This window comes from Lycium barbarum, chromosome 5, assembly GCF_019175385.1.
Source record: "Lycium barbarum isolate Lr01 chromosome 5, ASM1917538v2, whole genome shotgun sequence".
Lineage (NCBI taxonomy): Eukaryota > Viridiplantae > Streptophyta > Magnoliopsida > Solanales > Solanaceae > Lycium > Lycium barbarum.
In genome coordinates, this window is record NC_083341.1 from 366,993 (window position 1) to 384,101 (window position 17,109).

At 35.1% G+C, this 17,109-nt stretch overlaps 2 protein-coding genes across 4 annotated transcripts; one reads left to right on the plus strand and one right to left on the minus strand.

Annotated features, from left to right (window-relative positions):
- Window positions 1-1,824: 1,824 nt before the first annotated feature.
- Window positions 1,825-8,862, plus strand: LOC132639990 (probable LRR receptor-like serine/threonine-protein kinase At5g63710). Of its 3 annotated transcripts, XM_060356387.1 has the most exons (12): window positions 1,825-2,031; window positions 3,487-3,648; window positions 4,014-4,146; window positions 4,249-4,320; window positions 4,501-4,644; window positions 4,928-4,999; window positions 5,282-5,347; window positions 6,310-6,380; window positions 6,448-6,591; window positions 6,878-7,219; window positions 7,303-7,697; window positions 8,310-8,862. In XM_060356387.1, the coding sequence occupies exons 1-12, from the start codon at window positions 2,019-2,021 to the stop codon at window positions 8,619-8,621; spliced, it is 1,926 nt and encodes a 641-aa protein (XP_060212370.1). In that variant the 5' UTR covers window positions 1,825-2,018; the 3' UTR covers window positions 8,622-8,862. The 3 variants fall into 3 exon arrangements, with proteins under 3 accessions (XP_060212370.1, XP_060212369.1, XP_060212368.1); XM_060356386.1 differs by lacking the exons at window positions 4,501-4,644; window positions 4,928-4,999 and adding an exon at window positions 2,329-2,489; XM_060356385.1 differs by lacking the exons at window positions 4,501-4,644; window positions 4,928-4,999.
- Window positions 8,863-9,563: 701 nt separating this feature from the next.
- Window positions 9,564-11,787, minus strand: LOC132642151 (protein terminal ear1 homolog). Its single transcript, XM_060359414.1, has 3 exons — window positions 11,673-11,787; window positions 11,060-11,222; window positions 9,564-10,322 (listed from the first exon to the last, which is right to left on the minus strand). Exons 1-3 carry the CDS (start codon window positions 11,744-11,746, stop codon window positions 10,137-10,139), a joined length of 423 nt encoding a protein of 140 aa, XP_060215397.1. The 5' UTR covers window positions 11,747-11,787; the 3' UTR covers window positions 9,564-10,136.
- Between the last annotated feature and the right edge of the window lie 5,322 nt (window positions 11,788-17,109).

Genomic DNA, 17,109 nt, shown 5'->3' on the forward strand with positions numbered 1-17,109 from the left:
TCAACGATAAAGGAGGGTTTGGGGGAGGCAAATGAGTATGACCACAACCGTGAATTGGAATTGAATGACCATTACCAACAACAATACCATGATGATGATTGCTCAAATTAGAATAAGACGAGAGATTACCATTCGTGGATGTCATGTGAGATGTGGCATCGGTGTCCATGTACCACTTCTGGTCCGGAGGATTCATAGTCATCGTATGTATTGCCGATTCGATGTCCGTGGGAGCATAAGACGGGGCATACATATGCTGAAACGGGGCAGCAGCATATGCCTGCTGCGGAGGCTAGGGAGCAGGGCCGAGAATGCCCGGCTGTTTGGCCGAGGGCCCTTGCGAAGACGTCGGCCAAGTTGACGGATAAGGGCAAGGTAGCACGGCCCATTGTGGCATCCATCCCCAAGCATAATTTGGAAGCTTCCACGGCTGAGGAGACGGGTGACGCGACCAGCTGCCTGGCGGTGGCTGGTGATTTCCGCCATTAGGACCTCGGCTGCCGCCAGCGTTGCCACGGCCAGCGCCGTTCCGACGGCCAGAATTGCGGCTTTTGTTGTTGTTATTTTTGCCCCTGTTATTCACAGCATGACCAGACGAATGAGTATTATCAAAAAAAGAAGTCGAACCCTCACCACCTGTGGCAGCCACCATCGCCGAAGGAGTAGAGTGGGCCGCCTGCATCGCCTGTTCTCGTTCCTCTAGAACGAGTGAGGAACGTGCCTCAGTGAAAGGAGGCAATGGTTTGCTGTGACGAATCTGCGTTCCCACACCCTTGAATGCGTCGGTGAGACCCGAAACAAGCTAAAGAAGAAGGCGGGAATTGGAATCCGGAGCCCCCACATTTTTTAACTGATCGGAGATGCTCTTGAGCCTTTGACAATACGCAGACGCGTTCGGGAACTCTTCCATCCTAGTTGTGGAAAACTCTTATTCAAGCATAACGGCACGGGAGTTTTGATGGTCCTGGAAGATGTCACGCAAGCGATCCCAGGCTTCCATGGCCGTTGCTCCAGGTTCAAGAATAGTAGTAAGGAGGTCATTCGAAATCGTGGAATAAATCCACTGGAGCACAGTCGCATCAAGGGTCGACCAAAGTTCTTTGTCGTCATCGGAGAGAGGGGCTGCCTGCTTCCCTTTCTCTGGTGCGATGATATGGTGTATGACCCTATGGGATATGGCGTGGATTCTAAACAATTCTGCCCCTGTGTCGTATTGTGCATTCTCCATTTCAAGAACCACAGGAATGTGATTACGGATGTTGGAGACGGCGAAAGCGGGGTGGAAGGATGATTTAGAGGCGGACATGGTGGCGGAAAAAGGTGGCAGCCGACGGAGCTAGGGCAGCGGAGAGGAGAGAGGAGAGGAAAAAAAAAAAACCTAGACTGCTGATACCGTGAAAGAATTATTTTTCATAGTTTCCTTTCATTCCTTGAATTGGTTAATATACAAAAATATCCTACCTAAATAGGAGAGTATAAAACATTACAAAATATTCTAACCTAAATAAGAGATTACAAAATATTACAAAATATTTACATAATCTATCAATTAATTTCATTTATTATTAGTTACTTGTAATTAGACTACTCTTTTGCATCAACATATACAAACATCGAGCTCAAAAGAAAGAAAGAAAAAAAAACTGAAAATTACGTACATGCTAGTGCCACCTTACATGAAAATTACGTACATGCTAGTGCCACCTTACATGAAAATTACGTACATCAGGTACATGGAAAGAAAAACTTACATTCAAACTCGAAGGCTCTTTTTTTAGTTCCACTCACTCACCCACCCACCCCTCCACCACCACCCAAACAACCCACCCCACCCCTCCAATTCCACAAAATTGTTCTATTCTTGCTTTTCTTGAATGCTTTGTGGGTCCCCCCTTACACACTACACTAAAACCCCAATTGCCATTTGAATCTCACCTATTCATCATGTCATCAACTATCTACTACTACTACTGCTCTTCCTTGTATTTCTTGATCATCTATTGGAGCTTTCAAAATACATGGCTTTTCCAGGTCTGTTTTCTTCCTCACTTGAATATATTTAAATACTATCTGCATAAATACATGTTATTATATTGATGACATGCGTTGAGTTTAGATGAAGCAGTGAGTATTCATATAATCGACTCCAACTTGTTATATTATTTTCTTGATCTTTTTGGGTATATTGAACTGGATTTCGCATGGATGTAAAAGATAATTTCGGCTTAGCCTCTAAATGCATTAGAAATGGTGTTTATCTCTCTAAAGGCTCTTTATTGGATGCTTAATTGAAGTGACTTCTAGTTACAAGTTTCTTGGCTGCAACAGATATGTCTGTCTATAATTAACTGGAGAGAGCCGAGAGGTGCATCATGCATGAGCAGGTCCAAGGTGCTATATGAGGTTGTGCATGAATACACGTAACTATCAAGGGGATTCAACAATTCACATATATACAAAAAAGTTTGCTTTTACCCTATGTCTAAAGTGTAAGTAAAGTTTGTTCTTACCTGTAACCAGAAGGGCCAGAACTGGTGGAACATGAAAATGCTTTAAAATCACCAAGCTTGTCCTGTAAAAACACAATAGCAAAATTAAAAAGGCATAGAAGATGACTGAGCCCACAAACTGATATCTTTTGTTACTGTGACTCTGCTCCCTTCCTTGTTGCCAGTGGCGGAGCCACTCTTCGCTAGAAAATTACACTGTGTAGATACATATAAAAAAAAAATTATTACTCCCTCCGTTTCAATTTATATGAATCCATTTGACTGGGCACGACATTTAAGAAAAATGGAAGACTTTTGAAACTTGTGGTTCAAAATAAGCCTTGAAAATTTGTGTGGCTGCAAATCATTCATAAAGTGAATTTGTTTCCAAATTAGGAAAGAGGCCATTCATTTTGGCACGGATTAAAAAGGAAATAGGTTCAAACAAATTGAAACAGAGGGAGTATATAGTATACTATATGTTGAATTCCCTTGGATTTTTTGTGTGATTACTTCTTTGTATTTTGATTCTCCTTAGTGAAGATTTTGGCTCCGTCACTGCTTGTTGTATGGTTAATTCATAGGGGTAGGTATTAGTTTGTCCCATGCCTTTTTATGATTGCTGAGATATTCTTGTCTAGAAAGGATAATCTTTCAGAAATAGTCATTTTGGCTCTTCTGTTCTTGCTCAGTATAACTGTATGAGCATTAAATAAATTGGTAGCAGAAAAGAAGAGGTCACTTCTTGAACCAATTGGTAATATTCTCATTGTGCTGCAACTACAAGGCCTACTTCCTTGTTATCATTACATAGAAGAAGCTTTACATGCTTCTTTTCTCTCTACAAATTGCAAGTCATGTTGATGTCTATTTGTTATTCTTGTTTGCATTTCCTCCGTAGATGTGAGTTGAAATTCAATAAAGCAGTCAGGATTCATATAGACGACCCCAACTTGTTTGGAACTGAGGTGTAATAGTTGTTGTTGTTGTTGTATAGAGTATCAGAAACAAGGAGAAGGATCAGCTGAAAGCTCTCCTCTGGTTAATAGAGAAAATTCAATGTCCACAGCCTTTTCTTTCCGGCATTTTCACTTGAACTTGCTGATGCTCCTACTTTTATGCAGCAATGGTCTCTCCGCAAATGATCATGATGTTGAAGGTATGAAGCTATATAGTATTTGGTTATTGAATCTGTGAAAACTGCATAATTTTGATAAATATAATTCATTTTTAAGGGGAAGAGACCTATCTATTTACTTTGTTGAATTTTGTGATTTCATAAAATCCATGCTGCTTTCATTAGAAAAAAATAAACAGGTATAGTTTCCATTTCAATAAGAGTATGTTCTTCTTAAGCCCCGAGGGCTTAGTTCAAGTGTCAAAGGTTGAGAGACTTGTGACTTAAGTCACAGGTTCGAGTCCTATGTTTTGCACTATTTCGAAATATGTTGCTAATAAAATCGCGGTAACTGTTTGTTTTTATAGAATCATATGCTATTTATAATATTTTTGTCATCATTTCAGGTCATGCTTTAATAGAGTTGCTGAGGGCTTTGAATGATTCCAACAATAGAATCAAAGATTGGAACATTAATTTAGTGTCTCCCTGTTTCAGTTGGTTTCATGTTACATGCAGAAATGGAAATGTCATATCCCTGTAAGAGTTCTTTTCTTTTTGTTTTAAGTAAATCAAGTGTATTCATATAAGTGACCTCTACTTGATTTGAACTGAAGCGTAGCTATTGTTGTAATCAAGCAGGAGCCTAGCTTCTAATGGATTCTCAGGAACACTTTCACCGTCGATAACCAAATTGAAATTTTTGGTTAGCCCGTAAGTTTGCTTCATTAAATATATACACATTAAAATTAAGAATCCAGCTATTAGCACTTGATGTCGTACTTTAGAACCCATAAAGTTGAAATCGTGCCGCATCTGACACTAATCCTCAGTTTCTCGGCGGGCCTAGGAAAGTTTTGTGAAGTGTTGCTAAAACGCTAATGGTCTTTGCAGGGATTTACAAAATAATGATCTATCTGGTGCCTTACCTGATTACCTTAGCAGCATGTCAAATCTGCAAAACTTAAATCTTGCAAACAATAGTTTCAATGGACCTATTCCACCAGCTTGGGGTCAGCTCAACAATCTTAAGCATTTCTAAGTACTTGTTTTTTCTTTGGTCTCTCCTTTTTCCTAAAATACCAGACTTAATGTTGTCGGACTCTTCAAAAATGGAGATGGGTACATGTCAGATCCTCCAAAAGTAGTGCAATTTTGGAGGATCCAACACGAGTAGTACAACAGTTTTGGAAAGTCCGAGCAACATAAATACTAAGACCTTAACACAATTCTTATTAAATAGTTCCAGTTTCACACATTTTAGTATAGACTATTCTTGCAACAAAGTCTTGCTATGACATGTCTTTTTGTCCTCTATCAGGGTCATGAGAGGAAATCACCTAACTGGAACTATGCCAAATTCACTTGTAAATATCTCAGGCTTAAAAGAACTATAAGAACTAGGTTAACCTTCCGGCCGTGTTTTACTCTTCCTTTGAAATTTTCGGTTGGGTTTAGGCCTATATTGCTTAGACTCTTTAAAACTACTGTGGGTGGGTGTCGGACCCTCCAAAAGCTATGCATTTTTGAGGATCCGACATGAGTTTGGCAGCATTTTGGAGGGTCCGAGCAACATAGATTGAGGCATAGTAGAAAAATTGTTGATTGAAGTTTTCATTTATTTATGGTAACTTATTCTTGCTTGTAGTTTTTACATGTTTTTCATCTCTCACAGGGACCTGTCCTCCAATGATCTGACTGGAGGTATCCCACTGCAGTTGTTTTCAATACCAACATACAAGTAATCTCATCATTTATTATCTTTCTTTCCAACTTGTTAAGCCTTTTCATTTTGATGTTGAGCTCTAAGATCTTCCCTTTCAGATAGATATATTGTCTTTACACAGTCTTATTCGATTTGTACTGCCTAGTCGGGTTATTGGACCATGTACCCTATGTTACTCGGATCTTCAAAAATATACTGTCGGGTGTGTGTCGCATCCTCCAAAAGATATGCATTTCTGGAGGATCCAACATGGATGCGGCAGCATAGTTGGAGGGTTTGAGCAACATGGCTTGAAGCCTTTAGCTCGGAAATATACTTCCTTCCTTTTTCTCATGAAGCGATGGTTTTCAATTTTCTTCTACCATAAAACACCAAGAGGATTACTGTGATACCCAAACCTGTTCTCTTTTTAAGTAATATATTATCGAATCTTCTATATATTGCTTTATTACTCTCACAGGTCAGAACTCTTCATTTTCAATTCTAGCAACCATGATGAGAAGTTCAAAAGGATCAATGTTCTGCTTAACCTATCCTGAAACACACAAGACCGTTATCGAACTTATTTTTGTCATGCACAACCATCCTAGAGACAGCAATATCATGTTGATGCATTCAGTACTTGGCTGTACAGTTTGCTAAAAAAATATTTACTCCTAAAAGTATAGATTTTTTATTGCATTAGGTTCATTCTTTACCTTTGCTGATTCCACAGCGCGACCCCGTGAACCATAGGTAAACAACTCTACCGTTGCTCCAATCCTAACCTATATGTCACAATTTTACCATTGCTCCAATGCTTCCTTCAACTGACCCAAAATGACCTATGCATTCACACAAAGACGCCTTTTCCGCTGCTCCAAGGCTCCCCTTTAACTTCAACGTTTCTCATAACTGTATCATTCAACTTGGAGCAGTTAATATTGACTTAGTTTCTTAACTATATTGGTTAATGATCATTCGATACGTCGTATCAGTTTTTCAGGAACTCATCTTTCTTGTGGCAATGGTTTTCAGCAACCCTGTATTTTTGGCTCCTCTGGCCCAGGTTAATAGTCTTCTTCTCACAAGTGCATCCTCTAGTTCTAGCCAACAAATGATGATTGCTTCAGCAGTTTCCAGCAGAAGACCAAAACTCCAGGTTGTTATTATTGGTGCAAGCTGCGGTGCATTCTTTCTTCTCTTAGTTGGCGCTATCGTCACATATAGATGCAATTATAAGCATAAACTCAAACATGATCAATTTTTTGATGTCGAAGGTATACGCTTTAATCCTATTTCTTCAACAGAAAGAGCACATTCAAACCTCTCTATAACAGTGTTGTTTGTTCCGATATTTTTTGGCTGCTATAGCGAAATGTTGTTATAGAGAACGTATAATATAATATTACATGAAAGATCAGTTCCACAGAGAACATGGCTGTTATAGTGAAATGTTGTTATATATGATGGTTGTTATAGAGAGGTCTGACTGTATATGGTTTTGCTGTATTAAACAAATTTCCTTAATAATTGCAAATGCTGTTTATTTTTATGGCATTTTAGGTGACGTTGAGCGAAACATTTCGTTAGGCCAACTAAGAAGGTTCTCATGGCGCGATATTCAGATTGCAACGGACAATTTCAGTGAAAGCAATATTATAGGACAAGGAGGTTTTGGTAAAGTGTACAAGGGCTATCTTTCGGGTAGCACGATAGTGGCAGTGAAAGAACTCATAGATTACCACAATCCTGGTGGAGCGGCTGCATTTCTGAGGGAAGTTCAGTTAATTAGTGATGCAGTACATCGGAATCTTCTACGTTTGATCGGGTTCTGTATAACCTCTTCCGAGAGAATTCTTGTTTATCCGTTTATGCAGAATCTTAGCGTTGCATATCGGTTAAGAGGTATTCCCCTTAGTACTCAAACTTTTTTTGGTTATTGTTGATACTATTCAGTATTTTTTCATCTCATTTTCCCTTTTCATTAGATTTAAAACTCGGAGAGAAAGCTCTGGATTGGCCAATGAGGAGACGAATAGCATTTGGAGCAGCCCATGGTCTAGAGTACCTACACGAGCATTGCGACCCTAAGATCATTCATAGAGATTTAAAGGCAGCAAACATCCTCCTAGACGATAACTTTGAGCCCGTTCTTGGAGATTTCGGACTAGCAAAACTAGTTGATACGAAACTGACTCATATTACAACACAAGTTCGCGGGACAATGGGCCATATTGCCCCTGAATACTTGTCTACTGGAGAGTTATCTGAGAAGACGGATGTCTTCGGATATGGCATCACCCTTTTAGAACTTGTAACAGGGCAACGCGCGATTGATTTTTCGCGGCTTGAAGAAGAGGAGGATGTCTTACTACTGGATCATGTAAGTCCTACTTCCACTCTTCTGAGAATTAATACCAAATATTTTACTTTGTTTCTTTTGCTATAGGAGGATCTTTCATTTATGTATATATAGGCTCTATGGTTTCAATCTAATCCATAGAACTAAATAGTATAGTTTGAAATATAATGTTACACAAATATAATGCGATAAGAGGATGTCTACTAAAATGAAAGGCAAGTTCTATAAAACGACTCTAATACGCGTCATTATGCGGAAGTCAATGTTGGACCTGTAAGGTTCAACATATACACAAGATGTGTGTTGCAGAATTGTGGATGTCAAAATGGATGTACAGTCATAAAAGATTAAAAATGATCATATCCGACAAAATGTGGAAGTAGCTTTCATGCTCAAGAATGTCCAACGTCCTGATAACTTATGTTGCTCAGTCATTCCAAAAATGTTGTTGCACCAGTGTCGGATCCTTCAGAATGCACTACTTTTGGAGGATTTGACACCTAACTATCTACATTTTTGAAGACTCTGAGCAACATAGCTGATATTGCGTTACCATTTGTCTTTGGCTAATGATGGTCATTAAATTTTCCTTTTTGCTTCTATTTTGACTATGTTATTGCAAAAAAACTACAGATCAAGAAACTACTGAGAGAGAAAAGGCTAGATGACATTGTGGATGGAAACATGAAAACTTATGATTCAAAAGTAGTTGAGACAATCCTTCAAGTTGCATTGCTTTGCACCCAAAGTTCACCCGAGGAACGTCCAAAAATGGCAGAAGTGATTACTATGCTGAAGGGTGTAGGTTTGGCTGAAAAATGGGCAGAGTGGGAGCAACTTGAAGAAGTAAGAAATCAACAATTTTCGCTCATGTCGCAACAGTTTATGTGGGCTGAAGACTCGACGCATGATCAAGAAGCTATACAATTGTCTCAAGCAAGATAGAAAATGCAAGTTGTATATATAACTTCTGCAATAATGTGCTTGTTTACTTCAAAGCTCCAGTATAGCTTTAGCTTTGTTGCTGCTAGGAATATGTCAACTTAAGTGTAGTTTTATCATATGCTGTACTGTGGCATTTTCCTTTGAACCAGGTATATATATAGAGAACTCTTATATATTTTGTAAAATATCCAATAAATTCATCTTAAAAGAGCATTGGTTCTTGGGATAGTATTATATAAAATATACATGTTTTTCCTTCACAATTACAGTTCCCTGCTCCCGCTCCTTATAAGGCGGCGGGTTGAAAGCTTACTTTGTTATTAGAGAAAGATGATTAGTCAATCTCGCGACTGAAATGCATAGTTGAGTAAAAGCACCAAAAGTTTCTTATTGGATTTGTCGTCTTAGTTTTATATTCCCTCTTAATTTAGTTTAAATAGAAAAACATGGTTAGTGAAAGATTCATTTAATCGACTCCACCAGTTTATTCCAGAATGAGGCACCTCTTAATTTAGTTTAAACGAAGAAATATAGTCAGTGAAGAATAATATAGTCGACCCCAACGGTTCGTTTAATGAGTAGTAGTTATTGTTGTATTCCAAGAGTTCCCTTTCAATTAATTCAATTCCATATATTGTCCATATCACTAATTTAAATGTAAAGGAATCCAATTCCTGTAGATCAATTAAAGGGATAAAAAGCATAAGAGAGTATTGTCAACCCTTTTCATAGTTTATTTGGTTTGGTATTTCCATTAAATCTTCCTTTTTTTTCATAACACAACTCAAGTGATCAAATTATGATAAGATTATTTATTTCACCTTTCTACTTTTTTAACCATAATGTTAAGGAACAAATAAATTATTTCAAGAAGTGCACATAAACTTGTTCAGTTGTGTACATGCCAAAACAGTCTTTTCGAATAAGATTCAATCCAAACATACTGTCTTACGTATCTTTGTTTTACGTATGAATATTAATTTCATTTATTATTAGTTACTTGTAATAATAAGACTACTCTTTTGCATCATTATATACAAAAGTCAAGCTCAAAAGAAAGAAGGAAAAAAAAAAACTGAAACTGAAAATTACGCACATGCTAGGGCTACCTCACATGTATAATTTTACATAAAAAGAAAAACTTACATTCAAACTCGAAGGCATGATAGACAGCCTTCAACAATTACTACAAGCTGACTACATACTACATTGGAGACGCGAGTCACTAAACTAGGAAACAGCATTCTTAAACATACAACATTAAGACAAGACCTAATTAAGATTCCCAAGACAATAACATGATGATCCAGTGTTTCCATTTCACCCCAGATCATCGAAAACTCGAGATACGGGGAGAAAATGAAAACACTGGCCATACATTCAGTACAAACATAAAACCTTCACCTACCCCGTCACACTGCTAAATTTATGTTTGTTCGGCTCGTCCAAAAATGCTGTGATCTTTAGGATTTTTTGGAGGATTCGAGCAAACATATATAGCAACTAAGATTCTAACTAATCATCATTGGCCGAAGGAGAGGACGAAGAAATCGGAGGACCTAGAGCCAGTTTGCCAATAGGTTTTGGCTCTGTCAAGCTAGATGCACCATTCCTCGGAGGAGAGAAAACAGCCGGAAGATATTCATCCGTGCCACATAGAAAATTCGAGCACGAGAAGTGCTTCACCAATTGTTCCTTCCCCTGAAATTTAAGCAAGCATATCACTAAACAAAAGAGCAACCAAAAGTGATAACAGAAAAATGTCGTCTATTGCAGTAAATATCAACCACAACATTACTAAGAATAATGTAACCAAAAGACTGGACTACAAATTGTATGAATGCTTAATGTGCAATTTCACCAATTTCGTACTCATTGTCCTCTAGTCAAAATTAGACTGAAGTGTTACAACTTCTTGAAAATTATAAAAGTCCTCAAGTAATACTACAGTCAGTCCGTAAGATCCATGTTATCGGTCTTTTAAAGTATCGGAACACTAGTTAACAAAGACATTAATTAATATTAATTAAATCTTTGATACCATCCAACACCCTTTCATCTCTCTTGTCTCATGTTATGTATAAACACTACCAAGTTAATAAATACTTAGGTTGTTTTTTCTTTCTAAACATCAAATATTACTAAAGAAATTCAGTTTGTCAAAACGTACTAATCAATATATTTGGGAGTGAGGAGTAACAAATCTGACATTGCAGCATTTTCTTAGCTCTTTGTCCTTTGTTTGGTGTTTTGAACATTTGATCCAACTTAAAAAGTCAACAGTTAAATTTTTCTTAACAAACAAGACTGAAGTGAAACGCTTCCAAAAGAACAGAACTAGCAATCAATCCCAGGAATCAAATATGACAGAACCTTTTAATTACCAAAATATGCAGTTTATATGTTGAAAGAAAACTTGAAATGTATTGTCATTTTACCTGAATCCGAGCCCAAGTTACTGCACAAATTTTCCTCGAAGAGCAAATCCCAGTGGGAGTCTTGACACCATGCCACTTGAAGTTCTTGAGCACTTTACTAATTTCTGAAGCAGCTTGCCCAGATGTGAAATTAACAAAAGCATAGCCCATGTTGTTATCGGTCCTGCATTTATCAACCCAAAAATTTTAATTAAAAAAACGTAAACAGAAAGAGTCAGATCATACAAAGAAAAATTAATGTGTTAAGGATTTAACTTGTATATACTGACAGTATTTTCAGGTTATTAATCTCATTTTGTATAGATAGTTACTTGACGTTATATTTTAAGGGGTCGTAATTATAATTGCGGGATTAGAATCCCGCATCCTAAATGGATAGGTAATGCCAAGATTTTGGTAGAAAATTTATACTGGTATTAGCTAGTACCAAATAACAAAACACGGGATAAATGTAATCCCTAAACTTATATCAGGATTAGTAACCGGACAACCCCTAGTAGACTTGATAGTACTCTAAAAATCCTTTAAGAGACCATTAGTGTAGTTAGGGAAGCTAACATCACGTGTTAGTAAAAGTGGGTCATTAATAACATTAAATAGTTGGAAGTATTACCCAAAATCAATTGGCAGATAGAGGAAATCATACTCCCAATGATTCTTACTGCAATAATGATCAACAAAAAACATGAAATGCTCTCTCCTGTTAAAAATCCATTGCAAAAAGAATAAATTTTGTCAGTAACTAACAGATTCATAAATATGCATACCAAAATTAACCAAAAGTCACATTTAATAAGTAAGCTATTATGCATACAATTGGGGAAAATAGAGGAGGTAATAATGGAAGAAAAGCACACAAAAACTGCATTTAATACCTAATGAATCATACATGATGAATACTAAGTGCATGCATCACCATAGTAATGGCACATTGGGATGGGAACAGACAGTGAAATTAAAGTCTGAAAATGCCTGGTAAAACTAAAGGTCAGATAAACTAGTAGCCAAATCAACATACCAAAGCACATTGGTCAATAAATGGAGCATCTTTTCAAGAACATGTACATGAAAGGTAAGTGCAAAAACCCAAAAGTGACCCACAATAGATAGATTTCAGCATTCAAAACTCATTTGAACATGCAGAATGAAATATTCTGAAAATGGTTGAAACCAAAAGGGAAATACTAATGAATACTCCATGAGTACAAAAAGCAAGACTGGCCCATGATAGATTTTTGCATTCAAATCTCAATTTCAACATGCAAAAACGAAATAATATGAAAATGGAAGAAAAATAAAAGCGAAATGCTAGATGAAAAGACGAGAAAAACACATACTCCTAAATCTTGTCATTAATCAAGGGTAAAAAATCATTCTTATGGTTTAACTTAAAAAAAAATAGTGTGACATAACCTAAAATCATAGGGTATGTAAAAGACTAAAGAAAAGATAGCTTTTTTACTGTGTACTACAGTACAAATGAATGAAACCCCATTTCAAGAACAAGTACACAAAAGACTAGGTTCAAAAAACAACATGCAAAAACGAATTAACATGAAAATGGTCTAAACAAAAATTACTAAGATGAAAGACAAGAAAAACATATACTCCCACAGCTTCACTTGTGGTCTAAAGCAACCTTTGAGTAAAAGAGAGACAGACCTGAACTGATTTGGTATATTTCTTATCATCACAGTAGTTTTTTTACTCCACAAAACAGAAGTATCTTTCTTGATAGGAGACAAAGATTTGTATGAACCAGTATCTGCATTTACTTGGTTGGTTTTTCCAAGAAAAAAAACTTTTGACCTTCTCAACCTAGGTGGCAAAAAGTGCCTGTTATTTTGCCCTCTAAATCTCTCACCATGTGAGAAAAATGAACCCCTAAACCCATTTTTTCTCATCTCAACACCAAATATTTTTTCATCTTTATCAAAACAAGACTTATGTTGATCAGGTATTTTCTCAGGTGATGAAATAAGCTGCTGCTGATGAGGTTGAAAATCTTTAGGTAACCAATAACAAGGAGCTTTGTAAAGAGGAACATTTTGTTGGTAATAGTAACAAGGTTGTGATAAATAAGATGGCACTGGTGGTGGCTGATAAACAACAAGTTGAGTATTTTGTGGTTGTGGCTGATACATAACAAGCTCATTATTTTGTTGTTGTGGTTGATAAACAACTAACTCATTACCTTGTCTAGCAAATGATGTGGAGTGAAAGATATGATGCGGTAGAGAAGGCACTCCATTTTTCTCCATGTAAGTTGGTTTGAATTCTTCAGCCTCAGGGTTAAGTATTTTTTTAGTTGAAATTGTAGGTGTCATTGCTAAAATCAGAAGAAGAAGGAGGAGGAGAAGAGAAAAAGAGAGAGAATGAACTTTTACCCGTTCCTGGTTAAATCATGATCATTATAGTAGGAGTATATAATATAATTACAAGTACATGAAGGACATGTATACCTATATATATAGCCAGAAGAAATTAAAGAGCCCCACCTTTTGTTGCCACCTAGTATACACTAGTACTCCCTTTGTTACAATTTATGCATATGCTTACTTTAGGCTTTTCTAGATTTAAACTACATCAAATATAATTAATATTTTAAGATGGGAGTATTTTTTATCAAATTGGTATGGGAAAATTAAAATTTATAATATTTTTATGTAATTTTTAAATATATAAATTATAATTTTAAAATATTAAATTAAAGTAATTTAATTTAGTTTCAAAAGTTAATTAAATTGACTCTCGAGCAATAAAAAGTGCGAGACAGAGTAGTTACTATTTTCTCCGTTCACTTTTACTTATTCTGTATACCACTTTTACTTATTCACTTTTATTTATATTTATCTATTTTAGTATATCAAGAGAAGACAAATTTTTTTTCTTGTTTTATCCTAAACATTTATTACTCATTTTCAAATTATTTTTCAAATTTATTAAAACTATACAAAAATTAATACAATTATTATGATAAAATATATATTTTATTTATTAATTCTTAACGAGCGTGCAAAATCAAAAAATGACAAATAAAAGTGAACGAAGAGAGAGTATATACACAGGGAGGGTGTGAGGCGTCCAGAACCAAAATACCCCTAAAAAGTGGGGTTGAATCAAAATACCCCAAATAATTGTGACAAAAGTATCTTTAACGGAGTAAAATACTGCGTTATAGGGCCGAGTAAAAAAAAATGCCCAGTAAAAAAAATTAGCTCAACTTTTTTTTTCAACACTTAGTGTTTTTTTCAATACTTCGACCAATGATTAATCTTGTGTCAAGACTCCAAAACGTCGATATTTTATATAAAACCTGATATTTTTTCTGCATATAATAATGTAGGCTGAATACATTAAGAATACATAATCGTTCGGATCGCCATTTTAGGGTTTAAAAAGGTGTCTGAAGGAAGTTTTGTTTCAAAACTTTATGTTTAAGTATTCCATATACATAGTTGCCCATTTTTTGTTTGAGGACTTGTTGTCATTAGTTTAAAGTTTTATATTTTTAGGGTTTAGATTTAAGTAGGGCTAGGCATAAATATCGAAAATCGAAAAATCGGACCAAACCGAACCGAACTTCAAGAAACCGAAAGAACCGAACCAAACTAATTTGGTTCGGTGTTTGGTGTTCACTTTCAAAAATCCGAAATCAAAATAGTCGAACCGAACTTTGATGAAACCGAACCGAAATTTAAATCGAAATTTATACATTACCCAAAACATTAAAATAGTCCAGGCCCATTAAGTTTAAGCCCAAAAAAAACCCAATGGTAATAAGCTCTCTTTTGCTTTTGTATCTCTAATTTTTCACTTCAGTTAAAAAAATCAAATATCCTTAACAAAGAAAGGTGACTATGATGTGTCTTTAGAAATAATGTATGTCTTTTATGCATTTTCTTAATTATTCTTACTTTATGTATATAACACCTAGTAATCATATATTATGGTTATGGTTTTCTTTTCTTGTGTATCCTATTTGTTTGATTTTAATTTTAATTTGTTAGTTTTATGTTTTGTTGCTTTTGAGAATATGGATTAGTGTAAATGAGATCGCTTCTAATATCATATCAAAAAAATCGAACCAAACTTCAAAAAATCGAAATAAACTAGTTTGGTTCGGTGTTCGGTGTCCACCTTCAAAAAATCAAAACCGAAATAGTCAAACCGAAGTTTGATAAAACCGAACCGAAGAACCGAACGTCCACCCCTAGATTTAAGCGTGTTATTTTTTAAAACGTAACTTTATTTCGAATATACGGGTTTTTTTCTTTTTTTTTAGCAACATTTTTGAAATAAAGCTACGCATTAAAAAATAACACACTTGGAACACTTACTATTTGTTTTCCATAAAAAGATCGCAACATCTTATTTTAATAAACCTTTTTTGTGCAACACTTAGTGTTTTTTTTTCTTCATATTTTGACCAATGATTAGTCATGTGTCAAGACTCCAAAATGTCAATATTTTATATTCAATTTGATTTTTTTTTTCTTCCTACTATAATGTACGTTCAATACATCAAGGATACATAAATGTTCGGATCGTCATTTTAGGAGTTAAAAAGGTGCCCGAAGTAAGTTTTGTTTGGAAACTTTAGGTTTAAGTGTTTTATTTTTTAAGGTTTTGATTTAAGCTTGTTATTTTTTAATCAAGACATAACTTTATTTTGAATATAAATCTAATTCAATTAGATAAAAACGTATTAAAAAATACATAGAGAAAAGCTAGTTGTAAAGTAGTCAAACTTTAGACGGTCATAACTTTACGTTCGGATATCTGTTTTACGTGATTTTTTTTAATTATGCGTATTTTTTCGAGATCTACCTAGACAAACGGCCGCAAGGCGGTTTGGCCGAGCCGATTTTTAAAAAAACACATGTTATCCTATTCAATTTCAATTTTCCCCAAATTGGCATGAAGTTTTTAGTTTTCTTTACTTATAATATGATGATACGCAATAGATTTCAAGGTAAAAATTTTGGGGCAATGTAGCTGTGAATGTCAATTTCACTTTTGTGGTTTCAATTTTCGAAAATAAAGCTAACTAATTTTCTCGACATATAAAGTTGACTAAAATAATCTTATGAAGATAGACACTTAAATCTAAAGTTTTCAAATAAAATTTACTTCGGGCACCTTTTCAACCCCTAAAATGATAATCCAAACGCTTACGTATCCTTGATGTATTGAGCCTACTTATTGTACGTAAAAAAAAAACAGATTCTATATAAAATATTGACGTTTCGAAGTCTTGACACACGACTAATCATTGATCAAAATATTGAAAAAAAAAGTTGACCTAAATTTTTTTTTACTAGTTCTATGACGCAGTAAAATACTGCATTATAAAAAAAAAATATTAAATCCTATAATGCAGTATACTGCATTAAAGGATTTAATTGCACAATTATAATTAAGTCTTTTAATACAGTAAAAAAAATTAAGTTAAAAATACTTTTATCGCAATTTTTTTGGGATATTTGATTCAATCATACCTTTTTTGGGTATTTTAGTTCTGGACTGGTGATTTTAGGGAAGGAGATGCGGAGAGAAATCTTTCATTTCTCCAAAAAAGGTAATCATTACGTACTGTCACACGGTGTGATGGAAACCCTATATACCCTACTTTCATGGCTATGAATTTAAAATTTCAAGAAAATAGGTGTTCTATTTACTCGATTTTATGTTTGCTTGTCCATAATAAATTTTGCACACTTTAAGAAATAATACACTCTGTCCTTATCAGAGAAATTTCACTAGATTGTTATTATTATTGTTGTAAGAAATAATAATCTTCCCGAATTAAAAAAAAAAGGTATCCACTTAATTATTTGTCATTCTTTTAAAAAATATTAACTTTTAAATAAAAATAGATAATTTGGTTAAACTGCCATTTAAATAGTTATTAAATTTCATCGCATAACATTTAATATGAATAGATATGAAAAAATAAAGCTAATTATTTCTTGATTTGATAAGTGAACACGCTTTTTTATTCAAAAAAATGTTAAATGGACATTCTTTTTTATTCGGAGGGATGTATA